The sequence below is a fragment of the Acinonyx jubatus genome, chromosome E3 (assembly GCF_027475565.1).
Source record: "Acinonyx jubatus isolate Ajub_Pintada_27869175 chromosome E3, VMU_Ajub_asm_v1.0, whole genome shotgun sequence".
Classification (NCBI taxonomy): Eukaryota; Metazoa; Chordata; class Mammalia; order Carnivora; family Felidae; genus Acinonyx; species Acinonyx jubatus.
In genome coordinates, this window is record NC_069398.1 from 11563496 (window position 1) to 11575162 (window position 11667).

Consider the following 11667-nt stretch of genomic DNA (forward strand, 5'->3'; position numbering starts at 1 on the left):
TTCTCAGTAAGATCATTGTTTATGTGAATGAACAAGTTAACGAACAAAGTGGATGATGATAGAAACTAAAGTGGTTGGTAGTCACTCTGTCCCAAATCTGTCTTGTTTCATCATCTCCCAGTCTCCCTTTTGGTCAACCAGTGCTCCCTTGTCCTGGGACCCTTGTCCTTGGGATAGTAGGTAGGTAGTGGAGTTAGGAACTCACTCTCTGGTCTCTGGGAGTTTATGAGCTATGCATCTCACTATCCCACCTCATGGTACTTCTGGAACCCACCAGCTGAGATACAACTGTGGTGGAGGCAGCTATAGATTCACCAAAACTTATTTTCCTTATGGACACAGATCAGGGCCATATTGCCCAGCCTTTCAGTTGACTGGGACCATGTAATAGAATTTTGGTCAATGGAAAGAGATATGATGTTTGCCACTTCCAAGCTTGGGTCACCAACACTACCATTGGCAACCCTCTGGCTCCTTGCCCCAACTATTAGATAGGGAGAAAATGGTGGAGGCCTCAGGGGCCCTAAGGGAGGGCAGAGCCACAAGCTGGAAGGAACCTTGGTCCTTGAAAGACTTGGGGAGCAGAACTCCCCCACCTCCACCCTCTGACTGCCAACTGGGCTCTACATGAGCAAGGAGTAAACTTGTAATTCTTTCACACCACTGAAATGCTGGTGTTTGTGTTTCCACAGCTAACATTGCCTTGATTGACACACAACCACTATTACCTTTGCAACTGATGGGTTCTGACCTGTTGCCCTCAAAAAACAGCTTCAACTCTGGGGCCTCTTTAATGTTAAACTCCGTTTGAAGTTCCTTTTCAACTGTGATGTCCGCTTTGCCAAAGCCGAGCCCATTCTTGCCTTTGCCCATGATCTCCACTGCTTTGCCCAGCTCCTCAGCCAGTCTCCTGGATTGCTTGGATGATGGGTTATCTGAAAAAGCCAGTATGAGTCAGAAGTTGCTAGAGCCTCTCTTACTCCCCATCTCTCAGGGAGGAGGCTCGGTTTCACTTGCTTAGCTCCTGGGCCTTCCTCACGCTGTGCTGTAATAGGTAAATTTTCAGAAACGTGACAGGATGGGAGACACATATTTTGTGAAATTGGTCATTTGGGAGGTGCATCAGGGTTCTGTGTGCTCAACAACACTGGAAGTAATACAACTTTGGGCAATTCATTCCAACTCTGTGAGTCTCACTTCCCTCATGGGTAAAATGAAAAAAATAATTGTGATTACCCCATAGAGTTGTCAGTCAAGTAAGACTTATTTAGCAATCAATTATATGTTGCCTATTAATTTCTAAGAGATTTCCATGGATTGAGCCATCTAATCCTATGGGGTAGGTATGGTTATTATATGAATTTTATAGATGAGGAAACTGATTGGCAGCAAAATGTCCTACTTGCCCAAGGCCACATGGCAGTGAGATATAGCCAGGATTTGGAACCACTAAATCAGCTCTGTAACCAATATTGGCATGTTAAACCCTTAGCACAATGCTTGGCACATGGTAAGGACCTAATGCATTATTATTACTACCATTATTATTGAGCAGTTTCTATGGTCAGAAATTCTAGGGAAAAGAATGAGGGGACATGCGCACCATCTGGTAGAAAATCCTGGAGTTACAGGCCAAATTGAGCCCCTCAATTTGCCCTATAGCTGCATGTAATATTGCAGGGGACTCTCAAGCAAGCAAGGTCAGGTGTGAGAAAGATGGGGGTGGGGAGAGGTTATGATGCTCCCCTACTCTTTCTGATCCTGTCCTTTGGGGTTGGTGGTGTGAAAGAGACCTCACACTCTCAATTAAGATTCCTTGGCCCCTCATATTGCTGGGCAGTGGGGTTGGGGGTTTAGGAGTAGGGAGCCCTTTTCTGGAAAATGGCCGCAGGGAGCTGGAACGTGATCCTGGCAGAAGAAGGCCTTCCTGGCCTAAATGAGAGGGGACGAAAAGGCACTCACATTTGCCTTCCTCCTTCGTGATAACACTGAGATTGCAGGCCCCTCAGTGCCCTGATGTCTGCGGCAGATGGACTGAGCCAGGGCAGGGGGGTCATTGATTCCCTTTCAAGTCAGAACACATTCCCCTTTTCAGCCCCCACACCTCTCTCCTGTCCATCTGGAGCACTTGGAAAAAGTGCAAGTGACCTCCACTGCCTGGGCAAATTCCAAGTCCAACAGAGAGGTCTTTTGTAAAGCAAAACCCAGAAAGCCTGCTTCAGGACAACTGGAACACGCCCCGCTATCAGTCAGCACACCTGCTCCTGCGATGGAACCCGAAAGTGAATGATGGTTTTCATTAAATTCCCAATCAGTGAACAGGAAGTGGGACTTTTCACCTCTCCACTGCCTGCTCTGTCACCGTCATTGCCTTTGGTACCCACTGCCCCCAATCCATCACCACCAGCAGGTCCTGGCCTGTTGCCAGCTGCTCAGGCCCTCAGGCCTCTCCTCTGGCTTCCTTGTGGATTTGGCCCTGCCTGGCTCAGGGTTGCTGATTGACTTCCTGTCCAAATCTGAGTCTCTAAGGGAAGCAGCTCAGGGCAAGGGAAACACATGGAATGATTGTCCAAATGATGGAGCTTTTAGAAGTTCCACCCACAGCCCAGTGCTCTTGAGTATCCGGAATGGAAGAAATGAGAGAAGTAGTCTGTAATAGCTGGAATGCTGGGATCTGAAAGCTAGCTGGACAGGATCTAACATAATAGCCTTGGAGATTCATCCACCCATTCATCTGTCCATTCATCCAGTCATTCACAATTCATTTGGCAAATCCTTTTTAGGATCTGCCATGTGTCAGACACTGTTCTAGGTACTGGGGATTTAACAACCAATAGATAAAAATCCCTGCTCTTGTTGGGGAAGACAGAAAATAAACAAGTAAAGAAATAAAATATATGCTATATTAGATGCTAAGTGCTAAGTGGAAAAAAAAACGCAGCTGGACGTTGGGAGTGTCAGGGGGATTAAGTTTAAGTAGGGAGGCTAAGGGAGGCCTCACTGAGAAACAACATTTTAATAAAGACTGAAGGAGGTGAGGAAGCAGGCTATGTGGATATCTGGAGAGAGAGAGCTTCCAGGCAGGGGAACCATAAGTGCAAAGGCCCTGAGGTGGGAGTCTGTGCAGCATGTTTGAGGAATGACAAGGAGTGTGGCCTGGAGCAGAATGACAGGTGTCAGGGTCAGATAACATAGGACCTTGTTGGCCCCTGAATAACCCCTTCTCTGAGGGTTGTAGAAAGATACTGGAAGGTTTGGGGCAGAGTTAGATATGATCCTACTTATTTTTAACTGGATTGTACTGAATGTTATATGAACATTAGACTGAAGGGGAAAGGGGTGGATCCAGGGAGACCAGTGGGAGGCCTCTGTAATAATCCAGGTGAGAGGTGATAATGGCTTGAGCCAGAGTGATGGCAATGGAGGGGGTAAGAACTGGTCAAAGTCTGGAGACATTTTGAAGGAGGAGGTGACTGGAGATAGATGAGAGAAACGGGAGGAGATGATAGATTGGATGTGGAGTGTGAGTGAAGAAAAGAGGTCAAGGATGACTCCACTGATGATGATGATGGTGGTGGTGGTGATGGTGATGGTGATGATGGTGATGATGGTGATGATAACAAGGTAACAACAACTACAAGTTATTGAGCACTCACTGTGCCAATCACTTTGCTAAATGTTACATGCTTTATCCTGGTTAATCCTCATAACAACCTCTGAGTTATCTACCATTCCAGGTGAGGAATGTTACAGACAAGAGATAGAAATCCAGAGGTCTTATGGCTGGTACACAGTTAGGCTGAGATTCAGCCCCAAGACTGGATGACTCCCAGATTCATGCTCTAACTGACCATATAGGTTAGCTGATCTGAAAAAGATTTCTTTTCCTGGAGGGAGGGATGGGATGCATTTTCCATCTCCCCTGCTCTGGGTGGTTTCCATCAGAACAGAGAGTATCTGTAGAGCCAAATCCACTCTTTATGATTTACAGTCCTGTCTTCTGGTTTCTTTTTAAAATTTGCAAATCAGTTTTACCCCTGTGGTTCTGGAACCTTGAATTCCAAGCTTGTAAAGATGAAATCAATGTGTACACTCCTCAGGTCTTGGTGCCTATGTCCTGCCCTGGCCAACTGGAAATGCCAGTTTGGCTGGGGTATGGTAACAATTCAGATGTACATTGTTGCTTGGGCAGAGTGGAGCCCAGTGGGCTGTGGGTGTGTAGGGAGCCCTCTGCTGGGAGGCTGAGACTTCTTGCAAGTACAGCCTTCTTTGGGTCCTAAGCTCTACCTAGAGAGAGTTCATTGTCTGACACATACTATATATGGCACTCATTGAACTTCATTAGGTTGTTTCATAAAACAGAGACAGTTATGGTGGTTTATAGCACCTGCAGTTCAGGGAGGTTGTTTTTTTAAATATCTCTGTGCCTGTGTTTCCTCATCTACAGAATGGGGATACTAATAGATCCTATACCTTAAGATGATCCTACACAGTAAGACAAGGTGTTCAAAGCTCTGGCACAAAAGTGCCTGAAAAACATTAACTATTTTGATGTCATAGGTGGGGGAACCCTTGATCTTGCTCTGACTAGGTTCTCTCTGGGAAGGGGGAGTCTTATAGAAATGTCAGGATCCTCAGCAGATCTTCTGGTTCTTGGGGAAAGAGACACAAGGGTGACTAGCACCAAGTCATCCAGTATAAGCCTGGGTCTATTCTGTGGCTCTCACATTGGTTTTAGTGTAAGCAAATGAGACCCAGGGTCATGTTAGAATAGGGAATTGGTCTCTGAATGTCTGTGTGATGTGTAGATGTGTTAATGGCTAATGGACCAAGGATCAATATTTGCCTGGGTCTTTAGTAGATAACCCTGGGTTCCCTTTTTCTGAGAAGCCAGTGTGAATCAGGGGAGGGGCTGGTGGATGGGGAAATGTGAGTGTAGGGACTGGAGATTAGCTCTCAGCACAGGCAACTGGAGTCTGCCTTTCTTTAGATGGTGGTTCTCAATGGGGGACATTTGGCCATATCTGGAGACATTTCTGGTTGTTACAACTAGAGTGCTGCTGGAATCCAGTGGGTAGAGGTGAGGGATACCACTAAACATCCTACAGTGCATCCCCCACCCACCACGCACACACAACAAAGAATGATCCAGCCAAAGTGTCAGTAGTGCTGAATATGAGAAACCCTACTTTAGATCAAGCATGGAAAATTATTCTGAGAATAATCCTCTCCCATTCCATAGGGCCAGTATAGTGTATAGAAGTGCTCACAGATGATAGGAACTTCGGGATGGTAATCCATCCCTTTTAGTTCCTCAAGGGTCAGCCAACAAATTCCTCTGACCATCATAATGGCCTTTAAGGCCCTAAAGGACTGTACTTCCTTTCTGATCTGATCTCCCACTTTCTTTAGCACCTCAGCTTTAGCCATCCTGGCACATTCCCACCCAGGGCCTTTACACTTGCTGTTCCCTCTGCCTGAAATGCGCTCCTCCCAGCTATCTGCATGGGTTGCTGCCTTCCTGCCTTCAGTTCCTTGCTGAATTTTCACCTTCCCAGACCACCCTAAATAAACTTGCAGTGTCACTTCCACTAACTTTTTGCACTTCCTGTTGCTCTTCTGTTTTTCTCTATAACACTTTTAACCATAAGACATACTATATTTTTTACTTATTTGTTTATCTTGGGTCTCCCCTCTTTAGGACCTAAGTGCCACGAAGCAAGGATGTCCATCTGTTTTGTGCCTAGAAGTCTATCTGGCACATAACAGGTATTTGATAAATATTGAATGAATGAATGAATGAATGAAAAATAAGTAAGTCGCTAAATAAATATTTCAGTTACAGCACAGTTTTGTAAGATGGATTGTACATTTGGTGTCAGACCTCGTCTAAAATCCAGGCTGTACCACTTATCAATTGTATGACTTTGAACAAATTTTCCAGCCTTTCTAAGAAGTCTTTACCTCATAATGTAAGATGGAGATGATGAGACCAAGTACAATGCCTGGAATACATATGCTCAATAAATGGCCATTATCATCACCTTCTTCATCTTCATCACCATCCTTTATCCATATTGCCATCTTCATCATCATCATTATCATCGTCTAACCTGTTCCCAGGACTCTTGCCATCTCTGCTTTAGAGGCACTTCCTAAATGACCCTAGACACAGCTCCTGATGAATCTCATTTTGGCCTCTCCCCACTAAAGGTAGCCTACCCTTCTCTCCTTGCCTCATTCATGCAGAACATTATGGCCAAAGGCAAGTTCAGTTCATTCACTCATTCATTCAACATTTCATGCAGGCCTACCATGCACAATGCCAGATGTTACTAATCAAGAGATGAATGAGATTTGGCCCCTGCCCCCCCATGGAACCCACAAGTTTAAAAGCCGTTTCAATACAGTTTGGCAAATGCTATGAAAGGGTGAGTACACAGGATTGTGTCGGCATGGGAGGGCCTACCAGTCAGTGTAGGTGGGAGTAAGGGTGGACACAGCCTCCTGAGAAGGTGGCTTCATGAACTTAAACCTCACAATCCAGATGAGGTAGTATAAGGAGGACACTGTGGGCACAGGGAATTGTAAATGTAAAGGCCCTGAAGCTTGAGCCAGTGTGGCCTACCTGAGGACCACAAATCATTCAGGGACTAGAGCATAGCTCTCAAATGAAGTGGGGAAGTTGGCCAAGTCTAGACCAAGCAGAGGACACTGTAGCCATGTTAAGGAGTTTGAGGTCTTAGAGAATCACTGAGGGTTTTTAATCAGGAAGTGACCCAATCAGACTTGGATTTCAGAAAAAAAAAATACCTCTGGGTGTGCTGTAGGGACAGCACTGGAGGGGGCAGGGAGACCCTTGAGAAGGCTACTGCAGTATTTTAGGTGGGGAACACAGTGACCTGAACTAAGGCAGTGGCAGGGGGATGCGAAATCTGGAGAGTGCAGAGGGCTTTAGGAGGTGGTATTAACAGGACCTGGTGGGTGATGGGTTGGATGTGAGAAAAGAGAAGAGTCAAGAATGACCTTGAGATTCATGATTTTGACATTGGGTGGATAGTGGTGCTGTCAGTTAAGGCAGGGCATGAGAAAAAGCAAGTTGTAGGGAGCAAATCAAAGATCCTGAGGCCTGTTTTGAACACATGTGGCATTTGAGACATGTGAGGGACATGCAAGAGCAAGGGTCCTACTGACAATTGACTCTTGAGCCTGGAGTCCTCAGAGAGATGAAGAAGTGAGCAACAACTAAGGATTTGAGACTTACTATATAGTATGTCCCTGGGACAATATTGGAAAAATATTTTGTTGTAAAGAGCCTATTTATTCCTAGAAAAAAACTGTTTATCATACTTTCCCCAAGGGATTAGATTTTCCAAAGGTCACTTTAGAAGGCCTGCCAGGTTTTGAAAACTCATTTTGACTTAAACTGAGTATTGGAAGGAGTCAAATATTCAGATGTAATGAGCTTGACTGTCTCTTTTGGGTAACAACATCTCTGCTGGTGTTTACTGCTTTGAAATACCTGCTGGTGGGAATGCTTTAAGTTTAAAGTATTCAAATTGGTTGTCATTAAATGTCATTAAGGAATGTAAAATTGATTGACTCTGTCTGTAGCCCCAGGTTCAGTGTCAATCCCTGAATTATAAGATGTCAGTTAAAGCCTCGAAGAACCATGGACTCCCCCTTCTGCCTGATTAAAACAGAGCAGTCACTTGGGCAGAGATTTGTGTTCTTATGTGGGCAGGACAGTTTCCTTTTCTTTTGTGTCTGCTGCACCAGTTTTGGAAGGGTAAATGTGTGTTGAGATGTGTGTTGTGTCATGCAAAGTGTATGGCTCAACATTGAGAGTCCAGGATCAGAGATTAGGGCCACTGCAAAAAAGAAAAGACAGAGATCTTCTTCTTGGATGTCTGAGCTGTGCAAACCATTAGCTTACAGTTCTACTTCAGGTGGAATAGAGCTGCAGGGTTCTCAGTTCTTCCCTGAAAGGAACAATAAAACAGATGTGTAAGTGCTGGCCCACATTCTGGGATGGATGAGAGATGTGGGGAACCGGCTGGAGGAGTCAGTCAACAAAGTGGAAATGCCTGCCCTGCTCGCAGGCTTGTGCAAATAGCCCATACTGGATCTCCCCTACAAGATCTTACTCCATGGGCTCGAAGTAAAACCCAGCATGTACCCTGGCGCCAAGGTTGAAGGAAACCATTAACAGCCTGGGCTAGATGGAAATCAGAGTCTCAGAACTATTTTGATGGAATTTTACACATCAGGAATGCTCCACATTGGATGGAAGCAAAAATGACACAATCACATTTTCCCTTCTGGGAACTATCAAGGTTAAAGGCACAAAAAAGAGTGGTTTTGTTCCGCGGTGCTATGAAGTGGCTGCACAAGCCAGCTAAGGAGGCTCTAGGACCCGGGGCAGCTGATGCCGTCACATGCCCGAATTTCCTGATTCAAGTAACATCACTCAGACCGCACCAAATAAGAAGAGACTGGGACCTGCATTTCAGATGGGGTGACACAGACTCAAATGCTACAGGGGTGAGGCAGGGAGTGTGACTGTGTGGGGTTGGCTGGATAGAGATGTGGTGAACTAACAGGCATGTTTTCTGATCCAAAAGGAAAATCTCTACTCAGCTTAAGCCAGTTGTCACATTGCAAGAATGTGGGCCTGTGCCTCCAGATCTTCTATTTCTTTAAGAGCAGATGTAAATTCAATTATAATTGTGAAATCTCTCGATTTTTAAAACATTGTGTGGCCTAGGGGCACCTGGATGGCTCAGTTGGTTGAGGTTCTGACTTCAGCTCAGGTCATGATCTCACAGTTTGTGGGTTTGAGCCCTGTGTCAGGCTCTGTGCTGACAGCTCAGAGCCTAGATCCTGCTTCGGATTTTGTGTCTCCCTCTCTCTCTCTGCCCCAACCCCACTTGTGCCTCTTTCTCAAAAATACATAAACATTTAAAAAAAAATTAAAACACTGTGTGGCCCTAACATAACCCACCTGCTGGCCATCTTGTGTCTATGGGCTGCCTGTTACATCCTTGATTTCAGGATAACAGGAAAGAAGAGGAGCCATAAAGAACAGAGAAGTGCACCAGAGAGATCAAAGGGAACCAGAAGGGAATGGGCTCATGGGCACCAAGGAGCGAAGGGGCTCAGGTTGGGTCTCAGATTGGAGTACTCTAGGTCAAGGAAGGTGAGGACTGGCAAGCGCCTATTGGATTTGGGAATGAGTTGTCCTTGGAAACTTAACCTGAGCCAAACAGTCCATAAAGCCAACCCTACGTAGGAAACAGTTGCTGACATTCCTGCCCAGAAGAGAAAACTATTCCTGGTGGTTCAATGTCTAGAAGATCTTATACCACCCGGCTGCCTCTCAGCCACCCCAGCTTCAGGTTGCACTTGATCAAAAGCCGTTTCAAGGCTTTTACATAATGTGATTAAGACAGATAATGCCACGTGTTCCTCAAAACCGATTTCTTTTGCCTCTTCATTTATACTATTGGAATTTGTTTCCCAGCCTCTCTTGCAGAGCTATGGCCATTGGAATGCAGGCAGAAGTGGTGTTAAACAGTGCTTCTCACCCTGTAATATGAATGTGAATCACCTGGGACTCTGACTCAGTAGGTCTGGAGCAAGGCCTGGTATTTTGCAGTTCTAACAAGCTCCTATGTGATGCTGGCATTGCTGGTCCATAGACCACACTTTGAATAACACTGATGTGCACCATTTCCAGGGCTGGCCTGGCCCAGAAGCATGTCCTGTGTCTCTCAATCCATTTCCTGGCTGGAGGCAGAGGATTCAGTGGAGTACCCTAGGCCCTAAGGGATGCTTGGGTCACTAGATGGAAGGACCCTGGGCACTTGAATGACTGTATGGAGCAAAGTTTCTCTGCAGACCTGCCTGAGACTAAGATTTAAGAAATCAACCTTTACAAAACTAGATTTGGGGTTTGTTGTAGCAGTTAGCTTTCCCGAACACAGTGATCTTTAAAATATCTAATCAAAATCAGAACAATGAAAGAGTTTGGGTACAAAGGTGGGCAATCATTTTTAGAATTCGTTTCATTAAAGGACTTCATTCATCTAGCCTTAAAAATTGAGCCACAATGTACAAAGAACTAGTAAGATGTTTGGCACACTTAAATTAGCCTACAACCTTGGATCTTGTGGCAAATACTGTGAATCAGCCATTCCCAAGCTCTTTGCTTCCTGAACCATTGAGGACAGAAACCCAAAATATTCACCATCTCAGACTCCTCATTTGGGAATAGCCATGGCACAGTTCTAGCCAATAAGATATAACAAAAGTCACTGGTGGAGCTTCTGAAAAAGTTTTTTTTTTGTTTTTGTTTTTTTCAAGGAACATACTTGGCTGGCATGTATTTTGTCCTTTTGCTATTTGCCTGTCCCTCTTTTTCCCTAGCAAAATGTGCAGTGCAATGCAAGAAGTGCCACAACCATCTTGTGACCGCAAGCTACATACAATATATCAGGGGTGATGGAGCAAGAAGATAGGAGGAGCCTGGGTCCTTGATACTGTGAAGCTGCTAGGACAGCCATTGATTGCCTATCCCTGGTCTACATATGAGAATATGAGATAAATCTTGGATTTAAGTCATCATTAGCAGATTTTTTTTTTTTTTTTATTCCTTGAAGCTGAACCCAGTCCTAGCTGATACAAAGTTGATCATGTGTTTGGGGCCAAGGGAGGATGAAGACTCATTTACTGAGCATTTTCCATGTGCCAGATCCTTCATAGATGTTTAGTCAATCCCTATAATGACTCTACCACTTTCATTATTCCCACTTCACAGATAAAGAAGGTGAGAAACAAAGAAATGTACCTTAGGCCACATATCTAGTTCATGGCAGTGAACTTTACACTCAGGCTTGCCTGGCTCCCAAACTTGTGTACTTTACTCCAAACCTTGATGTCATCTATAGACAAAGTGTGTGGGTGAGTCAAGTTATAAAAAGCAACAACAACAACAACAACACACTTTAGGATTTACCAGTGCTTGGCATGTGGTCTTTGGTAAATACTGATGTCAGTAACAATAGATTCCAAAGGGTTCACTCCACTGCTCTGGCTAAAGATTGCCCATCACTGGGCATCACTGGGAGGCCAAATAGTGAAGATTTCTCTCACTTCAGGCCAACCTTCAAGTTTCAAGATGCATTTGAATTGGACTGGAGACCCTAGCGCATTCTAGGATGCGAGGATGCAGGAGTTAAGCCAGAGGAGGCTGCTCAGCTGGTTTGTAGCTTGGAGAACCATTTCTGAGGACAATTCCAAGCTGTCACTTCTGCATGAGACACTCAGTGTATACAGTTCAGACTATCCTAATGGCATGAGTATGGATTCAACTACAAAGTCTCGGAGAGCAGAAACCAAGGCCTCTTTACTCTGGGGCTCCCATCGGACCCACCCAAGGCCTGGCACTGAGCAGAGCTGAGTAAAAGTAGGATGAATCAGAATGCAATAATAATAGTTGTGCCCAATGGGTGCTCACTAGGCACTCATGACTGCATACTTGAACCCATTTTCATCACCACAGCAACCTGCAAGGGAGAAATTATTAGCATGTTTGTGCAGAGGAATCTAATAATGATAAAGAGAATGGCAGCCAAAACATTTCTTAAGTTCTTATTATGCACTAGG

General features: G+C 45.0%; 2 protein-coding genes across 4 annotated transcripts in view; one reads left to right on the top strand and one right to left on the bottom strand.

Annotated features, from left to right (window-relative positions):
- ACSM5 (acyl-CoA synthetase medium chain family member 5) overlaps positions 1 to 11667 on the top strand; it is a 110445-nt gene that overhangs the window by 60808 nt on the left and 37970 nt on the right. The gene's annotated exons all lie outside the window — the stretch shown is intronic.
- The window catches only part of PDILT (protein disulfide isomerase like, testis expressed), a 42598-nt gene that overhangs the window by 21231 nt on the left and 9700 nt on the right, over positions 1 to 11667 (bottom strand). The window contains exon 3 of the mRNA XM_015067192.3: positions 729 to 935. Coding sequence (XP_014922678.3) covers positions 729 to 935 — 207 coding nt within the window. The remainder of the gene's footprint in view (positions 1 to 728; positions 936 to 11667) is intronic.